Below are 27,602 nucleotides of genomic sequence, written 5' to 3'. Positions count from 1 at the left end.
GGACAGCCCGGGGACAGCCCGGGGACAGCCCGGGGACAGCCCGGGGGTTTTATTTGGACATGGAATATTTGGGTTGATAAGGAACCAAATGAGCTGAAAAACAGTGTTGAACACAGCATCTTGTGTTTCTCCTCATCTGGAATTGATTTTCTCAAGACTTTGGTCTTGAGTCCTTGGTGCTCCTGGGAACAGCCCTGTCCCCACTGCCACTGCTGGGGGCAGCCAGGGCACGGACCTGTTCCAGGCGGGATCCTCCTCCAGGTGAACTCCAGTCAGGAATCAGACAGGCACAGAGACCATTCCAATGGGATCCAGTCAGGAATCAGACAGGCACAGACCATTTCAGGCGGGATCCTCCTCCAGGTGAATCAGACAGGCACACAGACCATTCCAGGTGGGTTCCAGTCAGGAGTCAGACAGGCACACAGACCATTCCGGGCGGGATCCTCACCCCGGTGAGCTCCAGTCAGGGGTCAGAGAGGCACAGACCATTCCAATGGGATCCTCACCCTGCTGAATTCCAGTCAGGAATCAGACAGGCACACAGACCATTCCAGGTGGGATCCTCACCCAGGCAGGCTCAGATCAGGGATCAGACAAGCACACAGACCATTCCAGGTGAGTTCCAGTCAGGAATCAGACAGGCACAGACCATTCCAGGTGGGATCCTCAGCCCGGTGAGCTCCAGTCAGGAGTCAGACAGGCACAGACCATTCCGGGCGGGATCCTCACCCCGCTGAATTCCTGTCAGGAGTCAGACAGGCACACAGACCATTCCAATGGGATCCAGTCAGGAGTCAGACAGGCACACAGACCTTTCCAGGTGGGTTCCAGTCAGGAGTCAGACAAGCACACAGACCATTCCGGGCGGGATCCTCACCCCGCTGAATTCCAGTCAGGAATCAGACAGGCACAGCGCCTCCACGGCCGTGCTGAGCCCCTGGCTGACGCCGCCCACGGCCAGCAGACAGTCCCGCAGCACGATGCTGGAGCAGGCGCAGCGCGGGGTGGGCATCGGGGGGAGAATCTCCCACTTGTTCTTCTCGGGGTGGAAAGCCTCCGCCGACTCCAGCACGGTCGGCTGGTTCCCTGGAAGCACAAAAGGAGGCGCTGGATGATCTGGGAAGCGCCACTGAGCATCTCTCGGCTGCTCTGTATCCCCACCTCCTAACAGGGTTTGTTTTCCCTGCTCGCTGCCACCCGCCAGGACCGGGATTTTTTCCCTTTTCTGGGATGACAACCATTCCCAGCCCTTTTTAAAGGGTTCCCACAGTCCCCGAGGCTCACCCAGGCCCCCAGCCACGACCACTCTGCCTCGCAGGTAGCCGGCCACGAAGTCTGCTCGCCTTTTCTTCAGGTAACAGGAGCGCTCCGTCTTCATCCACCCGCCTGGGAAGGACAGGACACGCTGGGTTTTGTGGGATCACCCACTCCTGGAAAAGCATCCTCCTCTCTGAGCCCCTGGCTCGTGGCAGGGCAGTGTGGCTGCTGCTCTTTGGGGTGATAAAACCCCATGCAATGGGTTGGGATTGTCCCCAGGGCACTGCTGGATCCAGCTGCCTCAGGATTGAGGTTTCCCCATTCCAGTTGTTAATCCTGACTGGAAATTGTCCTCTAAGATGAGCTCAGAGCAGCAGCAGGTGGGAGCTCTGTGCTCTGCAAGGACAGCAGAGCCCCAAACCCGGCCCTGTGTGTCCCCAAACCCCAGCCCTGTGTCCCCAAACCCCAAATCCAGCCCCTGTGTGTCTCCAAACTCCAAATCCAGCCCCTGTGTGTCCTCAAACCCCAAATCCAGCCCTGTGTGTCCCCAAACCCAGCCCTGTGTGTCCCCAAGCCCCATACCTGGCCCTGTGTGTCCCCAAACCCCAAACCTGGCCCTGTGTGTCCCCAAACCTCAAACCCTGCTCTGTGTGTCCCTAAATCCAGCCCTGTTTCCCCAAACCCCAAACCTCAAACCCCAGCCTTGTGTCTCCAAACCCCAAGCCCAGCCCCTGTGTGTCCCCAAACCCCTCCCTGTGTCCCCAAGCCCCTCTGAAAGGGCCAGGGCTGGGGCTCTCTGTCCCCAAACCCAGACCTGTGTGTCCCCAAACCTCAAACCCCTTCCTGTGCCCTCAAACCCCTCAGGAAGGGCCAGGGCTCTGTGTCCCCAAACCCCTCCCGTGTCCCCAAACCCCTCCCGTGTCCCCAAACCCCTCCCCGTGTCCCCAAACCCCTCCCGTGTCCCCAAACCCCTTCCCGTGTCCCCAAACCCCTTCCCGTGTCCCCAGACCCCTCAGGAAGGGCCAGGCCAACTCCCACCTTGCTCCAGGTCGAACACGTCCACGGTCCTCATGAACTTGGGCTGCCGGTAGAGGCGGCCCTGGCGCAGCCCCCCGAGGCTGAAGAGCTTCTCCTCGGTGGGCACGAAGCTGGAGAAGGCTCTTTTGTTGGGAATGCTGGGGAACTTGGCCCACGACCGGGTCTCCGTGTCGAACACCTCGAAGGCGTTGACGGCGTACTTGGATTGCCTCCCCCCTGGAGAAGGAGAGGGAATTCCGGCTCAGGGACACTCAGCTCTCCACAGCCCCCTGTGTGGAACGGGATTTTTTGCTTCTCTGTGCTCTTCTTCTTGGTTTCATGATGGGAAAAAGCTGAATTTTCCAGCCTCTTCCCCCTCTCTGTGGCGCTGGCACAGGGAGGGGTTTGAAATTTGTCAGTTTAATCCAGACAAACTCAGAGCAGAGCCGGGATCAGGCTCGGGAAGATGAGAGGAATTCCCATGAGCTTGGATCCAGAGAGCCCTGGCCTGGCTGCCGAGCTCCTGAGAGCAGGAGAGCTGCTGCTCTCAGGGCCAGGGATCCCAGTTATCCCAGGGCCAGGGATCCCAGTTATCCCAGGGCCAGGGATCCCAGTTATCCCAGTGACAGGGATCCCAGTTATCCCAGTGCCAGGGATCCCAGTTATCCCAGGGCCAGGGATCCCAGTTATCCCAGGGCCAGGGATCCCAGTTATCCCAGGGCCAGGGATCCCAGTTATCCCAGGGCCAGGGATCCCAGTTATCCCAGTGCCAGGGATCCCAGTTATCCCAGGGCCAGGGATCCCAGTTATCCCAGTGTCAGGGACTCCAGTTATCCCAGGGCCAGGGATCCCAGTTATCCCAGGGCCAGGGATCCCAGTTATCCCAGGGCCAGGGATCCCAGTTATCCCAGGGCCAGGGATCCCAGTTATCCCAGGGCCAGGGATCCCAGTTATCCCAGGGCCAGGGATCCCAGTTATCCCAGGGCCAGGGATCCCAGTTATCCCGTCTGTCAGGCAAGGAGAAAGAGGAGGAAGAGGAGGAGGAGAAAGAGAAGAAGGAAGAAAAAAGGAGAAGGAACAGAAAGGATGCAAAAGGAAGGAAAATGAAGAGAAGGAAGAAAAAGGAAAGAGATGGAAGAGAAGGAGGAGAAAGGAAGAAAAAGGGGGCGAAAGGAAGAAGGAAAAAAGAGGAAAGAAAAGGAGAAGGAGGAGAAAGGATAGAAAAGAATGAAGAAGGAAGGAGACAGAAGACGAGAAGGAAGAGGAGGAGGAGGAGGAGGAGGAGGAAGGCTGGTCCTTACCCAGCACGTAGATCTTGGTGCCCCTCAGGATGGAGGTGGCGGCGTAGCGGGGGGTTGGCATGGCAGCCAGGGACACCCAGATGTCCTTGAGCACGTCATAGTGCTGCAGAAAGTTGTGGGGCCGCAGGTCTGAGCCCATCCCGCCCGCTGCGTACACCCTGTAATCTGGGCAGGGGGAAAATAAAACCCAAATCCCACAGAATTATTATAGGAAAGCACCAGAAATCCATCCCTATCCCAAAAAAAAAAAAAAAAAAAAAAAAAAAAAATCCCACAAACTGCCATGGGAAAGGACCGGAAATGTCCCTCATTGTTATAGGAAAGCACCAGAAATCCATCCCCAACCGGTAAAAAAAAAAAAAAAAAAAAATCCCACAAAATTCTGATGGGAAAGCAGCAGAATCATCCTTCCCCTGCAAAAATCCATCTTCCCTTGCAAAAGAATACACTCAAGGACCAAAATTTGTTGTAAACACGGGAGAAATTTGGATCGGAGCCCCTGGAGCTCGGAGCTGTCCAAAAACACACCCAGGGAGCAGCAGAGAGAGCTCCAGGGCTGGTGACAAACCCGGGGGCGGCTCTGTCTGCACCCCCAACCTCCCGTGGAGCACGTCAGGAGGGTGGGAGGTGACAAACGCACCAGGCCAAACTTCTGGAAGCCCAGGAGATGTTTTGGAGACGAGCAAATCAACCCTGGAACGTCGCCCGGAGAGATTTTGTACCCGAGCACAGAATCAAAGTCAGGGAAAAAAAAACCCTCCAAGCTCATCAAGGCCAAGCTTGAATCACCAATTTATCAGCCAGATAAAGCCTCAATCGCACGGCCCTGGCAGGTTGTAATGCAAGATGTGAACAAAAAGTATAAATTCTATTACCAGCTGTTAAACCAGCTGGGGCAGGGTCCTTTATCCCTTCCAGGACCTGTCCCCATCACTCTGGGGATATCTGCTGTTAAACAGCTGGGGCAGGGTCCTTTATCCCTTCCAGGACCTGTCCCTCATCCCTCTGGGGAGATCTGCTGTTAAACAGCTGGGGCAGGGCTCTTTATCCCTTCCAGGACCTGTCCCTCATCCCTCTGGGGAGATCTGCTGTTAAACAGCTGGGGCACGGCTCTTTATCCCTTCCAGGACCTGTCCCTCATCCCTCTGGGGAGATCTGCTGTTAAACAGCTGGGGCAGGGCTCTTTATCCCTTCCAGGACCTGTCCCTCATCCCTCTGGGGAGATCTGCTGTTAAACAGCTGGGGCAGGGCTCTTTATCCCTTCCAGGACCCATCACTCTGGGTTAGATCTGCTGTTAAAGAGCTGGGGCAGGGCTCTTTACCCCTTCCAGGACCCGTCCTCCCCAGGGGTATCTGCTGTTCAGGGGCCATCCAGGCTCAGTGCAGGGCGGAGCCAATCCCATCATCCCCTGGGGGAGGCCCCACCCAGGGGGAGGAGCCCGGCATTCCCCCCGATCAGCGCTGGGGTATATATACATATATACTTATATATACTTATATATACTTAAATATACTTAAATACACTTAAATATACTTTTATATATATATAAATATATAAATATATAAATATATAAATGTATAAATATACTTATATATACTTACATATATATAAGTATATATATACATATGTATAATTACATATATAAGTATATATATATCTCTATGCATATACTTATATATACTTACATATATACTTATATAAACTTTTATATATAAGTATATATATACATATAGAAATACTTTTATTTATATATACTTTTATTTTTATAGATATACTTCTATTTTTATATATATACTTTATTTATATATACTTTATTTATTTATATATACTTTTATTTATTTAAATATATATAATATATATATTATATATACATATATATACACACATATATATATAATATATATATATATTATATACATATATATACACACACACACACACACATATATATATATATATATAAAGTATATAAGTGGATCTAAATGGAGCTAAAAAATAATAAAACACATTTTTCCTGCCTCCCTTTCCGCCGCCTGCCCCGCCCTTCGCCCGTCCCCACCCTGTGACAACCCCCCGAGCCCTCCTTGCCTTTGGCGGTCACCGAGATGCCCATGGCCGCCTCCCGCAGCGAGCTGCGCTTCCTCCAGCGGCCCTCGTCCGTGTGGTACATCTCCACCACCTTCAGCGGCAGCTGCCCCGCGCCCACGCCGCCCACCACCATGATCCTCTTGCCCAGCACCGTGACGGCCACGCCGGCCCTGGCCGTGGGCATGGGGGGCAGCTCTGCCCACCGGTCGGCCTCGGGCGAGTAGACCTCCAAGTTGTCCACGGGGACGCCGTTGTCGTCGCAGCCGCCCACGGCGAAGACCTGCCCGCCCGCCTCCACCAGCGTGGAGTACACCCTGCGGCTGGGCAGGGGCGCCAGGGATTTCCATTGGAAGTCTTTGGTGCTGGGCAGCTCCATGGTGGTCAGCAGGAAAGGGGTGGGGTGCTGCGGAAGAGGATTCAGGGATCGGCGAGGGTGGAAAACTCTTCTGGGCTCAGTCAAGGTGTGTTGGATCGTCCTGAGGCGTGCAGGAATTCTTTGGATGCCTCCAAAGCTTCATGGGAGGCTCCTTCTGAGTCTTTCCATGAGGAAATTCCTGCTGGAATTCCACCCTGAGCCTCCCCTGGCCCAGCCTGAGGCCGTTCCCTCTCCTCCTGTCCCTGTTCCCTGGGATGAGATCCCAAATCCCCCCGGCTGTCCCCTCCTGGCAGGGAGCTGTGCAGAGCCACAAATTCCCCCTGAGCTCCTTTCCTCCAGGCTGAGCCCCTCCCCAGCTCCCTCAGGACTCTCCAGACCCTTCCCCAAATCCCTCAGGACTCTCCAGACCCTTCCCCAGCTCCCTCAGCACTCTCCAGACCCTTCCCTGGACACGCTCCAGCCCCAAAATGTCCTCCCTGAACTGAGAGAAAATCCCGGAGTGCAAACCATCCCCTGCCAGGAGCAGAGCAGGACCAGAGCTGTCCTCTCACTGTCCCTGTCCCCTGTGTCACTGCCACCCCCAGAGCTGCCCTCCTACTGTCACCTGTGTCACCGCCACCCCCAGGTTACCTTTCCCACTGTCACCTGTCCCCTGTGCCACTGCCACCTTCAGGTGACCCCTCCCACTGTCCCCTGTCACCTGTGTCACCACAACCCGCAGAGCTGCCCTCCTACTGTCACGTGTGTCACCGCTTCCTTCAGGTGACCTCTCCTACTGTCCCCCGTGTCACCGCCACCCCCAGGGCACCCCTCCCACTGTCCCCTGTCCCCTGTGTCACCGCCAGCCCCCCGAGGAGCTCCGCCGGTACCTTTCAGCGCCTCTCCATCAATCCTGCGGCTCCAGAGCCGCTTCAGCAGCTCACGCAGAGACCCAGCCTAAAAATAAATTAAAAAAAAAACCGAAACAAAATGAGGTGGGGAAATAAAAAAAAAAAAATAAAAAGGAGGAAAAACGAAGCAAACAAACCCAGGCGAGAAGGTCGGAGTCTGCTCTGCTGCTTCCCGAGCCGCCCCCGCCCCCAGGTGACATTCAAACCGGGCTCTCTGCTCCTTCCGCGCCTGTTTTCCTGCCTGAAGGGGAATTTCCCTTCTCCGACCCACTGGGTTCCTCCTGCTGCTGCTCCTCACATCCTCGCCCCCAGGAATGGGAATTCCCAGCTCTCCCATCCCAGCCCAGGCGGACAGCGCTGGGAACCCGCGGGCTTTGCTCCCTGTCCTCTCTCCGGAGGTCATTAAGAGCGATGCAGATGAGCTTAATTAGCGCAGGAGGGCGAAGGGAGAGGGACAAAAGCAGCGCTGGCCTTTGGGAGGGAAATCCCTTCTCATCCAACTCGCAGCCGCTAGAAAATCCGATTAATCCGAGCAGGGCTGTTTATTTATTGATCGTCCCAAATAAATGTTCAGGGGGGCACTGAACATCATTTATTTCACGGGTTGAGAAATAAACTGCTCCGTCCTGCTCGGGCTGCCACTGTCCCTCCAGCAGCAGGACCTGGCGTGGGCCCGGCCACAATTCCCGGTGAAATTCCCAGAAATTCCCGGCAAGACAAAGGAGCACAAAGGCACGATGGAAAGAAACAGCAGCACATCGAGCCGCGCTTCCAACCCTGCCAGAATCCCAGGAAAAAAGGAGCGAGCTCCAGCCCAGATCCCTGCTCCGGGCTTTGTGCCCTGACACTTCCTGACTCTGCTCCCACCAATGATTTATTCCCTCTCCTGGTGAATTTTCGTGGACAAATCCAGCCTGGCCCGGCGAATCAGCCAAGCAGAGCCAGCTGGATTTGCGTCCAGACAGCCACAAGATCATTTTTCTGCCCTTCACATCCCAGGAGCTGGGCTGAGAAACAACCAGCACCACCCCAGTGCCCGCCAGCAGCAGATCCTGGCTGGGCCCAGGCGATTCTTCTGTCCAAACCTCAGGAATAATTGCCTGAAATGGCCTAAAAATTAATTTTCGACATCCCAGCACGCGGAGAGCGCTTGGAGAGGGATGTGGGTTTCTCCGGGCAGGTCTTGAATGGGAAGAGAGGAGCGGGAATTCGGCCGGAATGCAAAGCTCGGCCTGAATTCCTCTGCCTTGGCACACAAATAACCTGCTCCTTTCTCCCTCGGTGCTATTTAAAGGAAATCAAGGTCAGGCTGAATTCCTGAATTCCTGAATTCCACGCCTTCGCCTCCGGCTCTCCAAAGTCACCTGGATTTCAGCGGGAAGCGTCACCAGCGCCGTGCTGGGAGCTGGCGGAGCCTCGGGAGGTCACATTCCCCTCCCGGGCACGGGGAATTATCGCTTCATCATCCCGGGATAATTGACATTGGAAATCCAAAGGAAGGGAAATCGCTTTTCCAACAGCGGAGATGGGACCGAGCCCAGCCCGCTCCTTTATCCCCGCAGGATAAAATTCCTTGATTTAAGAAACCCTCCAGAGTCTTTTCCAGGAGGATTTGGAGCGTGGATGGGCAGGGACAGCCCCGCAGCATTTCCAGAAAAGCTCCAGGGACTTCCTTTCCCTAGATATTCCCTCCATCCCTCATTTTGGAGAGCCCCTGGATTCGCGGGCCTGCAACAATTTGGACCATTCCTGGCATCTATGGAGCTCCAAAAATTTGGGATTTATCAGAGCCAGGCGGGATTCCAAGGGATTCGTGGGGTGAACGGTGGGAGATGTCAGAGCTCGGCAGCTCCCTTCCCTTCCCTTCCCTTCCCTTCCCTTCCCTTCCCTTCCCTTCCCTTCCCTTCCCTTCCCTTCCCTTCCCTTCCCTTCCCTTCCCTTCCCTTCCCTTCCCTTCCCTTCCCTTCCCTTCCCTTCCCTTCCCTTCCTTCCCTTCCCTTCCCTTCCCTTCCCTTCCCTTCCCTCCTCTCTTCTCTCCAAATTCCAAAAATTTGGAAGTTCTGCTGCTCCAGAGCCGAAATCCCAAGGGTCAGCAACTCAAATCTCCTCCCGTTTGGGAATGGGACAGACCCAGGACGATCCTCGCAGCCCCAAAAATCCCATCCCTATCGTGAGCTGGGCTCCCAAAAATCCCATCTGCCCAAAAATCCCATCCCCACCAGGGGCAGAGCTCCCAAAAAATCCCATCCCTGCCAGGAGCTGGGTTCCCAAAAATCCCATCCCCACCAACTGGGCTCCCAAAAATCCCATCCCTATCGTGAGCTGGGCTCCCAAAAATCCCATCCCCACCAACTGGGCTCCCAAAAATCCCATTTCTACAGGAGCTGGGTTCCCAAAATTCCCATTCCCATCGGGATCAGGTCAAACACCTCCAGCTGCTCCTCGGTGGGTGGGACAGAGAAATCCACCGGGGAAATTTCAGGGAAAAAAAAAAAAAAAAGGATTTTTCCTCTCCCCCCGTGTCCCAAGGGGAAAAGGGGCCGGCAAGAGGCCGGCTCTGCTGCTTTTGCTCCCGATGGAAGGAAAGGAAGAGGCTCGGGATCGTCAGCCGAGCATTCCTGACCTCGCCATAGTAACAACCGCCAGGAAAAACAACAACAACCCCAACCAAAGCTCGCCGCTTTTCTGCCTCTCCCGGAGGAAAAAAATATAAACCGGCAAAAAGAGAGGGAAAAACCATTGGAATTAGAAGGAATTTCATGGAGCCGAGCAGAGGAAAAACTCGGGGTTTGCGCATCCCGAGCATCCTTTGGGGTGAGGGGAGAGATTTGGGGTCGGTTTTATCCCTTCTCCCAGCCCCGATCCCTCGGGATCTTCTCCAGCCTTTTCCTGCTGCGATTTCCTGCAGCTGCTGAGGGCAGTCGGCAGCAGGAGGGTGACAGGAGTGTCACCGCTCCGCCACAGAGAGAAAAGCTCTTTGGGTTTTTTGAAAGAGGAGAAAAGAGCCCAAATGGGCTTTTTGAAAAAATCCTGAATGGGGCTGAAAAAATCAGCGGAGCGAGGTGAGGTTTGCTTATGTCACAGCTGAGCTCAGGAGTATAAATTTCATTTAATTTAACTTTATTTTATTTTATTTTATTTATAAATGAATTTTTATTTCCTAATATATTATACATTATGTTTTATTTTATCTAATTTTTACTTTATTTCATTGCATATTAGATACTGTATTCTATAATATTTTTAATTTTTATTTTTATTGTAAAATAATATTAGATATTATATATTCTTATATTATTATATTATATATTTCCTTTTATATATTTTATTTTCTTTTAAAAATATTTTTTTATTTTATTTTTAAATTTTATATTTTATTTTATTTTTTAATTTTATATTTTATTTTATTTTTTAATTTTATTTCATTTTATTTTAAAGAGCAAGGACCCACCTGTCCGAGCAAAGGGGTCTGCCTTCCCCACCCATCTCCCACCAGGATCCTGAATCCCTCCCCTCATCCCTCTGCCCCAGCAGCTCCTCTCCTGCACCAGCCCAGCACAGAGAGGTTTTCCCGAGCCCCGCAGCCTCTCGGGTTGTGTTTCCAGAGCTGCTTTTCCTCTTTTCCTCGGCTGCCGAGGGAACGGGAGGAGCTCGGGTTAAATCCCAGCTGGGAGAGGTCACAGCAACCCCAACCCTGCCGGGCCTGGTGTGGGAGAGAGGCTGGAAAAACGGGATTGGGGATGCTGCCAGGAGAGAGGCTGAAAATCCGGGATTTGGGGGCTGCTGGGGGGGGAAATAAATACAGGAAAATCCCATATTTTTTTTTCCCCATAAAAAGTATGGGGGAAAAAAATATCATCTTTCTCCACCCAATTTTTTTAAGAGGGAAACGCGAACTCCCAGCTTTGTTCTTGGCTGTTCCTGAAAAGCCAGAGAGGACAAAACATCTCCTCCAAACAACCTCCGGTGAGGAATGAGGAATTCCCTCCCTCTCCTCCCTTTTCCCAGGATTTCTCGGGAATACTCACAGCTCGGGAGCCGCCGCGCCAGGTGGAGCATGGCTGGAAAAACTCCGGATTTCCCCAAATCCTCCGAGCATCCCTTTCCTCCCACTCCCCGCCGGCGCTGCGAGCAGCCGGAGCCGGGAATTGCTGCGTGGGAAGAGAGAGAGAGAGGGGAAAAAAAAAATAAAATATAAATAAAACCCCCTAAAAAATCGGCGTAAATCCAGCGGCGCTGCTGTTCCCACTCTGGAGGAAAAAAAAAAATAAAAAGATGTAGGACACTGAGGGCGGGGAGGGTTTTCCCCAGCCCCGGCTCCTCCTCGGGGCTGTGCGTGCGAATTCCCGGCGTTCCCGATCCATCCCGGAGCCTTTTATGGCTCCCGGCGCTGGCACAGGATGTTCTGGAACGGCGGCGCTGCTGCTCCCCGCCCTAAAGCGGCACCGATAAAATTCCCGGGGATGGGAGGGCAAAAAAACCCCACAAAACCCCCCAAAAATCGGGAAAAGAGGAGCTGAGAGGAGGCAGAAACTCTCCTGGGAAGGGATGGGGATGGTCCCGGGTGGATCCCAGGGATCGGAGAGGGAAGAGCCCATCCCGTGGATGTCACCCCAAAATGGGGAGAACGGGCACGGCAAAGGGCGGCTGGGGCAGCAGAACCCCAAAATTCTGCTCCTGGATCCCAAAAGGAGCTTGGAGGATCGGGATGTTGGAGCCTCTGGAGCTCATTCCCAAAATTCTGCTCCTGCATCCTAAAAGGAGCTCGGAGCAGTGGGATATTGGATACTTTGGAGCCCATTCCCAAAATCCTGTTCCTTCATCCTATAAGGAGCTCGGAGCAGTGGGATGTTGCATTTGGAGCTGATCCCAAAATTCTGCTCCTGGATCCCACAAGGAGCTCGGAGCAGTGGGATGTTGGACCCTTTGGAACCCATTCCCAAAATTCTGCTCCTGAATCCCACAGGGAGATGTTGGACCCTTTGGAATTGATTCCCACCCCGCTGCTCATCCCAGGATTTTCCTTCCCCGACCTCGTTTCTCTCCAAAGGTGTCAAAAGCATCTTTTTTTTTTTTTTTTTCTCCTTGAAGTTCTTCAGAATAACTTTGTGGGAAAATCCTTTAAGGAGAACGATCCTTCCCATCCATCTCCCGCCCAGCTCCTCCTCAGGGATCCTTTGGATGTTCCCAATCCTTCAGGAACAGCCTGGAGTGGTGCTGGAGCTCCTGAAATCCTTGGAATTCCCAGGGAATTCTGTTCATGCAGATTTCCCACCTGCAAAGAGCTCGGGGCGGATCCCACAGGAGCACCCTTGGATCCTGCTGGAAAAATCCCATTTCAGGGCTGGAAAAATCCCATTCTCAAGGTGCAAAAATCCCATTTCTGAGTGGGAAAAGTCCCATTCCCGGGCTGGAAAAATCCCATTCATTCCCGAGCTGGAAAAGTCCTGTTCTAGAGCTGGAAAAATCCCATTCCCAAGGTAGAAAAAGTCCCATTCCAAGGCTGGAAAAATCCCATTCCAAGGCTGGAAAAATCCCATTCCTGGGCTGGAAAAAGTCCCATTCCAGGGCTGGAAAAGCCTCATTTCTGGGCTGGAAAAAGTCCCATTCCCAAAGTGGAAAAATCCCATTCCTGGGCTGGAACATCCCATTCCCACCCCATTTCCCAGGCCCAGAAGTGCCTCAGGAGGCTCCTCACCAGGTTTTGACCCCAAATCCCCAGATGCAGCTTCACTCCTGGTTGAGACTCTTTGGAAACATCCCCGGCCATAAAATCAGGAAAACGAGGGAATTCACAAGAATTTGGAATTAAATCACTCCAAATAAAGGGAATTCCCATCCCCTGGCTGCTGTTTTCACCTCCTGTCGGTTTTTCAGCGCGAGGATTCAATTTGCATTTTAATCAAACTTTCCCACTCGGGGCCGATCCAGCGGGAAGAGCTTCATTACAAAGCAATTATTCTGGGAGAAATCCGGGTTGGATTGGAGCAGGGACTCTGGAATTATTATTATTATTATTATTATTGGTGGTGATGTTTTGTCGTAGCTGATATTGATATTGAAACTGATATTTTAAAATATTTTTATATTTTTCTATTTAAATATATATTTTATCCTTTATATTTAAATATATATTTATCATTCTCTTTCTAATATTTTTATATTTATATATTTTTATAATTGATATAAAAATATATATTTCTATTTCTATTTATCCTTATATGTATATTTATATTATTCTAAAATTTATTTTTACTATTTTTATTTAATTTTTATTTTTCTATAATTTAGCAGCCTGCTCACAGATGAATCCAGACACTCTGCAGCTTTCCAGCCACCTCCGCGCCACTCAAATTTAATTAAAACCCATCTCCAAAGCTTTTCCCAAGGCACTGAGTGCAGAATTCCCAATTTCCTGCGGGCTGGAGCAATTTCCAGCAGGAATTTCCTCATGGAAAGGGCGCCCAGGCCTTGGAAGGAACTTCCCAGGGAGGGCGGGAGTTGGTTTAGTTTAATTTTTGGTTGGTTTCGATTCAATTTTTGGATGGTTTCGATTCAATTTTTGGATGGTTTTGATGTCATTTTTGGTTGGTTTCGATTCAGTTTTTGGTTGGTTTCAGTTTAATTTTTGGTTGGGTTTTGGTGGGTTTTTTTGTTTGGTTTGGGGTTTTTTTCTGTTGTTTGGTCTTGAAGGTCCTTTTCCTTTTCCTTTTCCTTTTCCTTTTCCTTTTCCTTTTCCTTTTCCTTTTCCTTTTCCTTTTCCTTTTCCTTTTCCTTTTCCTTTTCCTTTTCCTTTTCCTTTTCCTTTTCCTTCTCCTTCTCCTTCTCCTTCTCCTTCTCCTTCTCCTTCTCCTTCTCCTTTTCTCATTTTCTCCTTTTCTCCTTTTCCTTTTCCTCCTTTTCCTTTTTCCCCTTTCCCTTTTCCCCATTTTTCCCTCCCCATTTCAGTTTCGTGGCTGCTTTTGGGGCTCCTTCCCGTGAGTTGGGATTGGAATTCCCAGAGCCGCCAAAACCCGGAAAACTCCCATGGATCGGGATAAAACAGGATAATCCTCACCCTAAAAATTCATTAACCCCAAATATTCTTTCACCTGAATAAGTCCTTAATTAAGATTAAAATAAATCAACAAAAAAATTCCAACAAAACCAGATTTCCTGCCCAATAAAATTCATGGATGAGTGGATGGATGGATCTTCACCTTCCACATGGAACATCTGAGAAAAAAACAGGGAAAAAATGGGATAAACCAGGGAAAAAATGGGATAAACCAGGGGAAAATGGGATAGAACAGGGAAAAAATGGGATAAACCAGGGAAAAAAATGGGATAAACCATGGAAAAAATGGGATAAACCAGGGGGAAATGAGGAATTTCAACAGCTCAGCCACAAATCCCAGCTGTTCCGAGCTTCCTGATATCTGAGGCAAATCCAGCAGGAAAATTTATTTGGGAATGATGAATTCCCACTTTTTTTTTTAGTGCCTCAATAAAACCAGATTTTTTTTAATTTTTTTTTTTTTTTTTTTTTTTTTTTTTTTTTTTACCCTCAGCCTGCTTGGGAATGATAAAGGAGGGAAATCAAATCAAATCAAATTAATACCGGTCCTGGAAAAAATCTATAAAATCCCTGCAATTCCACATCTGTTTCCATGGGAACAGCAGGAGAGAGGTGCAGGAATTCCTGCGGGTGACACCAGGGAGGTTTTTAATGATTCCAGGGTTTAATTCCAGGTTTTAATTCCCTTTTTTTTTCACACCTGAGGCACCTCAGGCTGAGCCAAGTCCCAAATCCCCAATCCCATTCCTGGGATGGGAAAGGTGGGAAGAGCTGCAGGAGGAAGGAAAATGTGGAAAGGGGGAAAGGGGAAAAAAATCAGCTCTGGAAATGCAGGAAAAGGAAATATATATTTTAAAGATATATATTTTTTTTAAATAATTTTTTTGAACTGATGAGGATGTTGTGGGTAAAAAGGGAAAATGGATTTTTTTTTTGTGGATAAAGAGGGAAAATGGGAAAAATTTTTTTGTGGATTAAGAGGGGAAACAGGGATTTTTATTGTTGATAAAAAGGGAAAACACGGAAATATTTTTGTTGATAAAGAGGTTAAACAGGGAATATTTTTTTGTGGATAAAGAGGCGAAAACGGGAATTTTTGTTGTTGATAAAGAGGGAAAACGGAAATTTTTTTTGTGGATGAAGTGAGAAAATGGGGATTTTTTTTATTGGATAAAGAGGTTAAACAGGGAATATTTTTGTGGATAAAGAGGGAAAATGGGGATTTTTGCTGTTGACAAAGAGGAAGAACAGGAAAAAAAAAAAAAAAAAAGGATTTTGTTGTGTCAGCAGTGAGAGAAACACAGAGGACAGCAGATCCTCATTTCTTCTTCCCGGAGATTTTTCAAGCTGCCAGTTAATTAAGGAGTTAACGAAGGGATTTTTTAAAGTCCCTTTAATCGGTGCAGACAGGAGCCCAGAGAACTCCGGGATTTCTCCATCAGATTTTCACCCCAAGGGAAGAAATCCACCAGCTGTGGCCGCCCCTGTGACAAATGTGGGGAGACAGCGTTCCAGGCAGGCAGGAGCCTGGAAAAAAATAGGGAAAAAAGGGAAAAACCATCCCAAAAACCATCCCAAAAATCATCCTAAACTGGGTGCAGCTCGTGGAGTGAATGTGGATTTTTTTAGGGGGGTTTATAATAAATATAAATTTTAAAAAATTTGAAATTATGATGTAAATCAAACAGGAGTTTGGGAAAAAGCTGGGAGCAGCTGATCTCACATTCTCTGAATAAAGGGGATATTTTTGGGGTGTTTATAATAAATATAATTTTTTTAAAATTAAAATTGTGATGTAAATCCAACAGGAGTTTGGGAAAAAGATGGGAGCAGCTGATCTCACATTCTCTGAATAAAAGGGATTTTTTAGGGGCGTCATCAGCTGCATCTTTCCCTTTCCTGAGCGGCCCAAAATGTGGATAAATCCCAGATAAATGTGGATAAATCCCAGATAAATACGGATAAATCCCAGAGCTGGGCACAAATTTCCTGGGATTTATCCCAGAGTCTGTTTGGCTCTGGGAATGAGAGAGGAAAAAGGGACTTTGCTCCTCAGCCACAGCCAGGGTTAATCATTGATGGTCCAGGCACAGGAAAAAAAAAAAAAAAAAAAAAAAAAAAAAAAAAAAAAAAAAAAAAAAAAAAAAAAAAGAAGGAAAAAAAAAAAAGAAAAAAAAAAAAGCCAGGAGCAGCTGTGGGTTAAAAAAAAAAAAAAATCAGAGTAAAAATCGGATTTTCTGGGATTTTCTAATATTTAATAGAGTTGAGGGAATGAACTCTGAATCCACCTCAAAATCCGTCATTCAAACTGCACAGAAATTTGGTTTCCTTGCCTTTGGTGGTTAAATATTGAAGCTTTTCATGCTTTAAAAAGGAGGATAAAACCTCCAAAAAATAACAGAACAACCCAAACTCGGCTTGAAAACAAAACAGTTTCCAGAGCCTGGATTTGTTTCAAGGGTTGCCATGAAGGAATTCTCGAATCCCTCGGAATTTTCCTCTTTTGGAGCTCCCCAAGGCTGAGCTCATGAGGGAATGCATTCACGCGAAACAAGGCAGGGTTCGGAGGAGACACCAGGGCGGGAGATTTTCACGGGAATGGTTTTAAATATTGGAATGTTGGAATTGAACTCCAGCACTGCTCGGGGAAATGGAAATCCCTGGAAGTGCTCAAAACCCCGTGGATGTGGCACTTAGGGACAGTTTGGTGGTGCTGGGTCATGGTTGGAATCCAAGAAGCAGCTGAGATCCCTCAAAATCCCAGAGTTTTGGCTGGAAAATCCCTTTGGGATCATGGAGTCCGAGCTGTGCCTGATCCCCACCCTGAGCACTCAGTGCCACCCCCAGGTGACACCTCCAGGTGACACCTCCAAACCTCCCTGGGCACTTCCAAGGCCTGAGCGCCCTTTCCATGAGGAAATTCCTGCTGGAATCCCACCCTGAGCCTCCCCTGGCCCAGCCTGAGGCCGTTCCCTCTCCTCCTGTCCCTGTTCCCTGGGATGAGATCCCAAATCCCCCCCGGCTGTCCCCTCCTGGCAGGGAGCTGTGCAGAGCCACAAATTCCCCCTGAGCTCCTTTTCTCCAGGCTGAGCCCCTCCCCAGCTCCCTCAGGACTCTCCAGACCCTTCCCCAAATCCCTCAGGACTCTCCAGACCCTTCCCAGCTCTCTCAGGATTTTTCCCAATCCCATCAATCCCATTTTTCCCCCTATTTCCCACCCTCCAGCCCCATTTTTGGGGTGTTTTTGGGAACGGAGCCATGTCCCCTCAGCTCCCACTTCCCTGTCACCGCCGTCCCTGCCTGTGCCAAGCTCCGCTCTTGGCTGACAGCTCTGGAATTTCAGGGCCTAAAATTAGGGATGTGGAGGAGGCAGATTCCCAAATTCCTCCCGCCCCAGCCAGGGATGTCCCAGTTCTCCCGAGGTTTGGAGCGGATTCGGATGTTTTTGGTGTGAGGCTGGAGGAGGAGGGTGAGAAGGGGATGTGGATCCTGCAGAAATCCCAGTTTCACAATTCCCAAATCCACAGCCACAGTTCCCAGGGGGAAACGGAGCAAAGGCGGGGAAAAGGGGCTGGGGGAAAAGAGAGAGGGGGAAAAAAAAGAGGGAAAACATCAAGGAACAGGAACCAGCCTCAAAAAACGGGAAAGGAGAAAAGGGAAAAGGGAAAAGGGGAAAGGGGAAAGGGGAAAGGGGAAAGGGGAAAGGGGAAAGGGGAAAGGGGAAAGGGGAAAGGGGAAAGGGAAAGGGGAAAGGGAAAGGGGAAAAGAGTGAGGGAAAAAAAAGAGGGAAAACACCAAGGAACAGGAACCAGCCCCCCAAAAATGGGAAAGGAGAAAAGGGAAAAGGGAAAAGGGAAAAGGGAAAAGGGAAAAGGGTGAGAGGGAAAAAAATAGGGAAAACACCAAGGAACAGGAACCAGCCCCAAAAAGGGGAAGGCATCCAGGGAATAAACCCCAGAGGGGTGAACACGATGGGCTGAGGGGGCGTTAAAATCGAAATAATTCCCAATTTCCCCCATTTCCAAAGGAGCAGAACAAAAAAAAAAAAACCCAACAAAAACCCGAGTTGAACCCCAAAGAGAAGCTGGAGGGATGGGAGGAGGCTGTAATTAACTGATTGGAGTTAATTGCGGCGTTTGTCGCCAGAGAATACAAAACCCATCGGTTTATATCAACTGGTAATTCCCTCATTCAGCAGCAGAAACATCAAATATCGGTGTTTTTGGAGGATTTCGGGCTCCAGGCACGAGTTGTTCTCACCTGGAAGGTTTTTGTTCCAAAGGTTGATCAATTTTAATCTAAAGGTGAAAAAAAGGGCGAAAACCCCCCTTTAAATACAAGGAATTAATCTGAGATTTCCCTGTCAGGTTGTAGATTATAATGCTTTGAAAAGCAAAAAAAAAAAAAAAAAAAAAAAAAAAAAAAAAAAAAAAAAAAAAAAAAAAAAAAAACAAAACCCCAATTCAGGTCATTTTTACACGTTGGAATTGTTTAATTTTTCACGCTGGAGCATTTGGGATTTGGGGAAAGGGTTTGTGAGGAAAGGATTTATCATCCCCCTGCCAAAAAAAATGGGAGGCAAACACCTAAAAAAGAGAATTCCAGAAACCCAAAGAGTCCAAACCCATCCCAGCCCCGAAATTCCAGGGAATAAATTGGTTGGGAGCCCGTTCACCTGCTGGAGATCCCATAAAACCCACCACGAACACGGGAGAACCAATAAATACAGAGAAATAAATAGAAATAAATAGAAATAAATACAAATAAATACAAATAGATAGAAATAAATACATAAAAATAAATCTATAAATATAAATAAATCTATAAATAATTATTAAAAATATAGAAATACTAATATAAATAGAAATAATTATATAAATGATTATATAGAGATAAATTGATAAATCAATCTATAAGTAAATAAATAGAAATCATTATATAAAAGAAATATAAACAAATATAACTAACTATGAATAAATAAAACCAAATGAAAATACAGATGAACAAATAGACATAAATAGACGTAAACAGACAGAAATAGAAATAGAAATTAATACAAACAAATACAAATAAATACAAATAACTGAAAATAAACATAAATAAACACAATTAGCGATAAATCAACATAAACACATGAAAATGGAGCCAAACGAATTGAAACCACTAGAAATAACTGGAAACATCAAAAAACCCCAAATACATAAAATAAACATATAAATCACAATATATAAAAATTACAATATATAAAAATTACAATATATAAAAATTACAATATATTAAAATTACAATATATAAAAATTACAATATATTAAATTACAATATATAAAAAATACAATATAGAAAAATTACAATATAGAAAAATTATAATAGGTAATATTTAATGTATAAAACTCTTTATACATGATAAAACCATAAATAAACACCCTTTTCCCCCTTTTCCACCACCTCCTCTGAGCTCTGCTCCTGTCGATGAAGCCAGAACACAGCTGTTGGCTCCGTGTTTCCCTCCAAACCTCTGCGGATTTGGAAATTTGGGAATTTTCCCTCCCCTCGGGAATTCCCCCAGGAGTGGATTGCTGTGATAAAGGTGAGGATCCATCCCGGGTTATGGGATAAAGGAGGGAATTGGGCTGAGCTTTTGAAGGCCACTTCAAAGAGCACCTCTGAAAAGGAAAAAAAAAACAGCTTTTAGTGGGTCAGAACTCACCAAAAAAAAAAAAAAGAAAAAAAAAAAAAAAAAGAGCTTTTGGAGATTAAAAACCTCAGTGTTTCCACTGGAGTCAAAGAATTTTAAAAAAATCCCTTTCAAGTGTGATTTTTTTATTATTATTTTTCAGGGATTTTCTAAGGTCGGGGACTCCGTTGCCTTTATTCCAGTTCCTTTATCCGCTCACCCCGAGCGCTCCTGCAGCAGGATTTGATTCTTTTCCCACTCCACTCTCACTCTCAGTTGATATTTTCAACCTAAAAGAAGCAAATCTGGATAATTTAGGGGCATCCCCAATCCCCAAAGGGATGGCTGATGGTTTTTTTGGCATCCCAAACTCAGGGAAATCCACCCAAAATGTCCCCAAATATCCCAAATTCAGCTCTGCCAGGGCTGGCTGAACACCGAGGGTTATTCCAGCAGAGAATTCTCATGGATTTCCCAGCCCAAAGGAATCATTCCTGACTGATGTTAATATTTTTATCCCCACCAGGGGCAAGGAGGAAATAAAATTTCCCCCCAAAAATCAAACCCTGGGAGGGTTTAATGAGCAAATCTGGCTCGTTTAATTCCCTTTATCAGGGCTTGGAGCTGCTCTTTCAACCCTTTCTGGATCTAAAATCTTTCCTTATTCCATGTTAAAAACTCGAGGAATTGGGACAGGATAAAACCAAACTCAGTGGGTTTTCTCTTTTTGAGGCTCGGGACAGGACAGAAAAACACTGAAATTGCTGTAGGAAAAATGAAGATTTTATGAACAAAGCCACCAGCACTGCCTTCATCGAGGCCTCCATAAATATTCCCACGGAATTTTTTTATAGATGAATATTGAAATATTTAAAACAGCTCAATATTTATAACATGGGTGTATTTATAAACATGCCCAAAGGAAGGGTCAGGAGCAGCCCAGGTAAAGCCAGGTCCAGCTTTCCCCATCCATCCCCAAAATACGGGACCCTCCAGAATCCGAATTTACCCCCAAAACGACTTTTAACGTTAAATATTCACCACTTAGGAAGAAAAAAGAGACGGGAGGAGAGGCCAGAGATTGCGGGGTGCTCCGTTCACCCCCCAAATTTTGGGGATCCCCGCTCGAAATCCCCCCGGGGGCGATGAAAAAAAGAAAGCCCCGAAGGGCGCCGTGACCCCGACGTGATTCGAACACGCAGCCTTCTGATCTGGAGTCAGACGCGCTACCGTTGCGCCACGAGGTCTCGGCAGCGCCACCTCCGCCCTTCCCGCAAAACCCTCAGCGCCGCCCCCACGCGGCCGAACCGCGGGGATCTCCGCTCACACCGGGGAATGTCGCACACACCGGGGAATGCCGCACACACCGGGAAGCTCCGCACGCACCGGGAATCTCCGGTTTTCCCGCCGGGATCGTCCCGGAGCAGCGGCCTCGCCTCTCCAGCGCCGCCCCTCAGGGGGCTCCGAGCCCGCCCGCCGAGCTGGCCACGCCCCCTCGTCATAGCCACGCCCCCTCCACATAGCCACGCCCCCAGCGGTTTGGGCTGTACCACTGCCCGCCGAGGGGGGGCGCGGCCGCTCCGGCTGCGCGGGGCAGCGGCGGGGAGGAGGAATCCCCCCCCTGCCCCGCTGGGCGTTGGGCTGGGCCACCGCGGCGGGTTTAAAGGGGCCCGCGCACGTTGAGGGGCGTCGTGAGGGGAGTTGAGGGCCTTGAAATCACCTTTTTTTTAAAACCTTTTTCCCTTTGTTTCTGCCAGAGAAAAGGCCTTCAAGCGAGCTGAAGAGGGACTGTTGATGTGGGCATGGAGTGATAGGATGAGTGGAGTTAGTTTATACTAAAAAAGGGTCATTAATAAGTTATTTTAATAATTCGGATGTTTAGATTAGGGCAGAATAGTATAAATTATTTTAATAATTGAGATGGGAGATTGGAAAAGGAATTCTCTGGGTTGAAAGTCCCATAGAACTGTGGCTGCCTCGTCCCTGGAATATCCAAGACCAGGTTGGAGAGAGCTTGGAGCATCTTGGGACAGCGGAAAGGGAATGAGGAATGAGATTCATTTTAAGGGTTTTTTAAGGTCCCTTCTCCCCCCTTAAACCATCCTGGGGTTCCCTGGAAGTTTGCTGTTATAATGGTTAGAAGCCAATTCAAAATAACAGGATTTATTTAGCAAATTTCCAAAACCAGATTAAAAGCGACAATAAAATCGGACAACATTGACGGAACACTGGGTGGGCAGAGTGACAGTAACAACGGCACCGTCCAACATCGACCACACACCACTGTGTCTTGGTGTAGGGTTTTTTATATTTATCCTGAGGCTAAGTCCATTGAAAGTCCAAATATTGATGTATTTCTTTAATTCTAAGCAAGATCTTGAAAAGGGTTCCAGTAAGTATGAAAAGGCGTTGATGGTCTTCCTGGATCTCGTCTTTGGGGTGCTGATTTGATCATCCTCTGGATCTCTTATCAAAATTGATATCAGATGTTGAATCCCCTATCAAGATCGATATCAGATGTCAGATCTCTTATCAAGATCGATATCAGATGTCAATCAGCCATGGAGGCCCATCACTGATGAATGGCCCATCTCCACTCCGTGTCATTTCTGTCACAAACGTTGTGGTGTCACAGCTTTCACCACAGCTCTGGAATCTCAGAGATGTCCTGGAGTAGCTTTTAATAGACCCAAATCTTCGATACCACGAATTTATCCATGACGTTTTACCGCATTCACCCAGCTCTGGCTGTGAGCAGATCATGGGCACCTTTTCCCTCCCCAAATCCACCTTCCACTCCCACCCCACAGAGCAAACCCCATCTCCGAGGGCTTTCCTAATCCCATTGATTCCCGCAGCTCCTCGTGCTGGAAGGGGGAAAAGCTCATTCCAAGCACAGCCAGAGCTGTGGCCGTTGGGAATATTCCCCGGGAGCTGACGGATCAATAGGGGAGTCTCGGGGCACAGCGCAGCCGTGCCGTGCATCCGTGATTTATGGGATAACCCTGTCAATGAGCGGGAGAAACCGGGATCGGGGCGCCCAATAATTTATCAAATTACCTTGTCAAGGTTTTTTTGGGGTTTTTTTTTTCCATCTGACTTCCAGAGCCATTGGCTGGGAGTTTTCCTGACATCCCAGGAGCTGCTGTGGGGTTGGTTTATGCTTTAACAACCCCTGTGCCCTTCCCTGCCCCATCCCACTCCCCAAAAAAGAGGGATTTGCATTTCAGGCCTCTTTTGGGAGATACCTGTCGGGGCATTTTGAAGAACCAGCCGAGAAAAAGAGGGAGCAAAACGCCTCAGCTCCAAACCCACACTCCAAAAATTATCATAAATATTTTATTTACTTAATCATCAGCTCAATAATTTATTACTATAGTTATTAATAGATTTATTAACAGCTTTATTAATTTCTGTATTAATTTATTTATTCCTCTGGCACAGGAATTCCTATAGGAAGCGCTCTGCTCTGTGCGTGGAAGATACCTGTGCATTATTTACAAATGCCACGTTTATATTTTTGTTTCCCCTCTCCCCCCACAAAAAAACCCCAAAAAAATAATGTACAGTACAGATTCCTATGGCTCCTGGGGCCGGGAGACTCCCGAGGATCATCTTGGGAGTCATTTCCCAAGAAATCCAGGCAGCAGGGATAAAAAGGAACAATAAAAAGTGATTGAAAGCTTTGATCGGTGTCAGGAGAGGTGCTAGGAGGGCTCTGTGCATTCCCTCTTTGCCGAGGATCGATCCAGGCTGGAATCAGGAAAATCGATGGGGTGGAGCAAAGTCCTGAAGTGAAGCCTTGGGTTTAAACGGGGCTTTGTTGAGTCAGGAGCTGCTGCTGAGCCTGCTTGTGGTTTTGGCTGGTTTTTTTGTGTGTTTTGCATAGGAGAAACCTGGAGAAAACAAGAGAAATCTGAGGGTTGGGAGTCAGTCCAAGCTCGTTTCTCTATAATTAATAATTCCCCACATATCTCGGAGTCAGAGGACTGTCCTCTGGATTTCTCCTGGGATAAAACAAGGCTGGAATTCCACCCTCAGCTTTACGCTGCTGATCGTTTCCAGAGCAGGAATCAACAATCCCAAATCGTTCAAATCCTCAAACTCAGCCCTGCTGTGGCCACCCACAAATCCTTGTGCAAAAATAAAGTTACATTCAGGAAATGCCCTTGGAAATTCCAACTTCTTTGGGGTTTTTTTTGGGTTTTGTTTTGTTTTATTAAGCCCAGAGCTGATCCCAAAGATCCTCGCCAAGGGCAAGGATACGAAAGTGGAATTAGGGAAGCTCTGCTGATGTGCAAAAAACAGGAATCAGGACAAGTCAGGCGTTTTCCTAAAGCTACAGGAGCTTCCCTGGGCCCACCTGGAGCTTCGTCCTTGGGAAAACATTCGGGAAAACACCGAGTTTTGGGGCAGCCACGAATTATTTTGGCCTGTAGGAAGACTGGAATACTGGAAGAAAATCCTCCCCGTGGAAGGGAGAAGGGGAAGGGAGCTTGACCAGGTGGTTTCTGGGTAAAAAAAGTGTTTTTTGGTGTTTTTTTTTTTTTTCTCTTGGCTGCCACCCAGGATGAAGGAATGCCCTACCTGGAGGACACCCAAAATTCCAGGTGGGAATGTGACCAGGGCAGCAGCCCCTGAGGGAAGCTGGATCCTTTCCTTGGCGTGATGGGATTGAAGAAGGATTATTGCTGGTGGGAACAAATTCATCTTTTGGCTCTTGCTTTCCTGAGGAGCTGGAGGCGCTCTTTCCATGACCCCTGGAATCCGTGGCACGGGATTTGCAGGAATTCCAGCCGGATCCGTGGCGGGAGGTGCGCAGCTCACACATTCCTGCATCCCAAACGGAAAAGCCGGGAACAGCCAGGACGCGGCTCAGCCTCGTGTTCCCACTCGGCTGGAAAAAGGAGGGAAAAATCCTTGGAAAAGCACTTGAAACCGCTGGATTGAGAGCTCTTGCCACTGGCACCAGCGGGATTTGTCTGCTCCAGCATCGCTCAGGTGCGGCTGGTTCTGGAGCGGGAAATCCAGAGGTGGGAGGGCAGCAGGAATTCCCGGACCACGAGCAAATCCCGAGTTGGAGAAACCCCAGGGATCGTCCCAGGGGCAGGACACACCGGGAGGGACTGCCCAGCTCTGGCAAGGACAAGGTCTTGGCCCGTTTGTTGAAACTTTTTCCGGGTCTGTGTGCTGGAATTGCTGGCTCGGCGGGTCAGCAGGGAATTGTCTGTCCTGGAGGATGCGGGAGGGGCGGGATGTCCCGGCAGGGTCCCTGCGGCTCCTGGGTGACATCCTGGGTGACATCCTGGGCGAGGTCATCGCCAGGCCTCGGCTTTTCCCCCGGCCTGCCTGGAGAGAGAAATAATGAGAGAATCTGCGGGGAAAATGGGAGAATGGGTGGGATAAACGGAGAATCCGTGGGATAAATGGGGAATCTCTGGGCTAAATGGAGAACTTGAGGGATACTGGAGAATCTGTGGGATGAGAGATTCCATGGGATGAAAGAATCTGGGGAATAATGGGGGAATCTATGGGATAAATGGAGAATCTGTGGGATAAATGGGGAATCTCTGGGATAAATGGAGAATCCTCGGGATAAATGAAGATTCTGTGGGATAAATGAAGAATCTGTGGGAGAAGTGGGGGAATCTGTGGGATAAATGGAGAATGTCTGGGATAAATGGAAAACCTCCAGGATAACTGAGCAGAAGAAGCATCTCCCCCAGCCCCTGATCACTCAGCTCCCCCTTCCCCTGCCAAACACCACCCTGGACACTTTGGATCAGCCCCTGACCCCCCAAAACCTCTCCAGACCCCCCCAGGCAGAGGTGACAGCCCGCGGCAGTCCCGGCGTACCGAGGGGACAGGGGGGTCCCCGGTGGGGCCGCCCTCACACGGCCGTCTCCTGCCCCCCGCCGCCCTCCTCCCTTCCTCTTCATCTTGCAGAAGCCGTGGAGGCCGCAGAAACAGGCGAAGGTGAACTGTGGCATCACCCGGAGCGGGAGAGGCTCCGAGAGACTCCGGGAGACCTGGAGAGGGACAGGAAGAGGGGTCAGGGCAGCAGCTGGGGGGGCACGGGCAGGGTGGGGAGCTGAGCCCCCAAAATCCCCGAACTGGGACATCACCCTGGACCAGAACACTCCTTCCCTCCCTCCCTCCCTCCCTCCCTCCTTCCTTCCTTCCTTCCTTCCTTCTTCCTTCCTTCCTTCCTTCCTTCCTTCCTTCCTTCCTTCCTTCCTCTCTCCTTCCTTCCTTCTCTCCTTCCTTCCTTCCTTCCCTCTTTCCTTCCTTCCTTCTCTCCTTCCCTCTCCCTCTTTTTCCTCTTCCCTTTTCCTTCCCTTTCCCCTTTCCCCTTCCCTCCTTTTTCCTTTCCTTCCCTTCTCTCCTTCCTTTCCCTTCTTTCCCCTTCTTTCTCTCCCACTTTCCCCTTTCCCTTTTCTCTCCCCTCCCCTTCTTCCTTTTCCTTCTTTCTTTTCCCTTTTCCTTTTCCTCCCCTTTTCCCTTTCCCTTTTCCCTTTTCCCTCTGGAATTCCCTGCCCCTCCAGATGCCCCAGCTCTCCCCCAGCCCCTCTCAGACATTCCAGGGACAACGGGAATTGCAGCTCCTGGTGCTGATGGAGCTGAGCAGCCCCAGGATTTTCCCGGTCCTGAAGCAGCACTGGCTGTTCCAGCACAGAGAGGCTCAGATGGAACCAAATTCCCTCTCTTTGTGTCCAGTTTGGGGTTTTTTTTTGTTTTGTTTTGTTTTGTTTTGTTTTGTTTCAGATAACGCCCCAAAGCCCAGCCCACGCCACGGCCCAACAGCTGCAAAATGTAATTATGCAAATGCAAGGCTTGGAGGGGGTTTAAATTAATTACAAATCATGGCAGAAATGCTGTCTGAAGGGAAAGTTTCGGTCTCTCCCCAGCTCGAATGTGCAGCTTTTCATCGAATCCCAGAATCCCAGACTGGTTTGGGTTGGGAGGGAGCTCAAAGTGTCACCCCAGCCGTGGGCAGGGACACCTCCCAGTGTCCCAGACTGCTCCAAGGCTGGTCCAGCCTGGCCCTGGGCACCTCCAGGGCTGGAGGATTCCCGGGATAACGTTCTGTGCACTCCACAGATGATTTTGCCCTCTGGAGGAGTCCGGACTCAGGTCGCATCCCATCGGTGACAAGGGCACGGGGACAAGGGCAGCCCGCAGGGTTTGGGGCACTGTCACCTCCTCATGCTCAGGGGGAACCCCCCATTCCCCATCCCACAGCTCCGGAGAGGTTCAGAGCATCCCGAATTCCCAACGGGAGGAAACCAAACAGCCAGAGCATGGAACCACATCGGTGACAGCGGTGACAGCGCCCGCGGGGGACGATGCCACATCCCCTCCTCCTTTTCCCTTCCCGAGCTGGAAGCCCCCAGCTGCAGCACAAAAGCCCCAAAACATCCCTTTAAATCCCCTCAGAGGCCATCTGGGTACCTGGGTCCCCCCATTGAGCCGGGGCCACCTCTGGAGCTCACAAATTACCGGGGGGCGGCAGCGGCGCCTCTTTCATGAATGAGCCACGGCTCCTCTTTGTGCCGCTTTTTTATTTTTGTGTGTGTGTGTGTTCTCCGACCCCCCTGGGAATGGGGAGGGGGCTGCTGCTGCTGAGGGGCCCTCGGGGGTGGAGGGGACAGAGGGGGACAGGAGGGGACAGAGGGGACAGAGGGGAACGCTCACCTCACGGCCCCCCGGGAACGCGCAGCTCCAGCTGGAGCAGGGAAAGGAAAAGTGTCATTCTGATTTATTTATTATTTTTTTAGCCTTCTGCTGTTTGTATTTTTGCACTGGAGTTCCTCACAGATTTTTTTTTTTCCCAGGTAAATAAAGCCATATTTACATTCCTCTGTGAAGGAGGGACGAGCGATGGGGTTTTAATTTTACCGGGTGGAGAGGTGGGAACCTCCTTGGTCCAATCCACAG

At 49.2% G+C, this 27,602-nt stretch overlaps 3 protein-coding genes and 1 non-coding gene across 4 annotated transcripts in view; 1 reads left to right on the top strand and 3 right to left on the bottom strand.

The window, feature by feature from the left end:
- CNTN2 (contactin 2) overlaps positions 1 to 12,291 on the top strand; it is a 141,761-nt gene extending 129,470 nt beyond the window's left edge. Inside the window, exon 23 of the transcript XR_010745348.1 lies at positions 12,276 to 12,291. The gene's annotated coding sequence lies outside the window, so the exon portion shown is untranslated. The remainder of the gene's footprint in view (positions 1 to 12,275) is intronic.
- KLHDC8A (kelch domain containing 8A) lies at positions 828 to 6,061 on the bottom strand. Its single transcript, XM_066335921.1, has 5 exons — positions 5,647 to 6,061; positions 3,579 to 3,743; positions 2,299 to 2,514; positions 1,288 to 1,389; positions 828 to 1,089 (listed from the first exon to the last, which is right to left on the bottom strand). The coding sequence occupies exons 1-5, from the start codon at positions 6,041 to 6,043 to the stop codon at positions 896 to 898; spliced, it is 1,074 nt and encodes a 357-aa protein (XP_066192018.1). The 5' UTR covers positions 6,044 to 6,061; the 3' UTR covers positions 828 to 895.
- Positions 12,292 to 20,839: 8,548 nt separating the features above from the next.
- On the bottom strand, positions 20,840 to 20,911 carry TRNAW-CCA (transfer RNA tryptophan (anticodon CCA)). Its single transcript has one exon. It is a non-coding gene; the product is annotated as a tRNA-Trp (tRNA).
- Positions 20,912 to 25,554: 4,643 nt separating this feature from the next.
- BLACAT1 (BLACAT1 overlapping LEMD1 locus) lies at positions 25,555 to 25,726 on the bottom strand. The gene is given in 2 exon segments (XM_066335670.1): positions 25,555 to 25,591; positions 25,593 to 25,726. Coding segments are annotated over 2 exon segments (99 nt in total). The 5' UTR covers positions 25,655 to 25,726.
- Positions 25,727 to 27,602: the final 1,876 nt, after the last annotated feature.

This window comes from Sylvia atricapilla, chromosome 25 (genome assembly GCF_009819655.1).
Source record: "Sylvia atricapilla isolate bSylAtr1 chromosome 25, bSylAtr1.pri, whole genome shotgun sequence".
Taxonomy (NCBI): domain Eukaryota; kingdom Metazoa; phylum Chordata; class Aves; order Passeriformes; family Sylviidae; genus Sylvia; species Sylvia atricapilla.
This window is presented reverse-complemented; position numbering and strand designations above follow the sequence as displayed.

What these genes read in the sequence shown, in the direction of transcription:
- KLHDC8A (XM_066335921.1), bottom strand. Translation starts at nt 6,043, where the DNA reads ATGGAGCTGCCCAGCACCAAAGACTTCCAATGGAAATCCCTGGCGCCC. An exon ending in CAAGGAGGGCTCGGGGGGTT is followed by an intron (nt 3,744 to 5,646) that starts GTCACAGGGTGG and finishes CCCCCTGCCCAG; the next exon opens with ATTACAGGGTGTACGCAGCG. An exon ending in GGTCGTGGCTGGGGGCCTGG is followed by an intron (nt 1,090 to 1,287) that starts GTGAGCCTCGGG and finishes TTGTGCTTCCAG; the next exon opens with GGAACCAGCCGACCGTGCTG.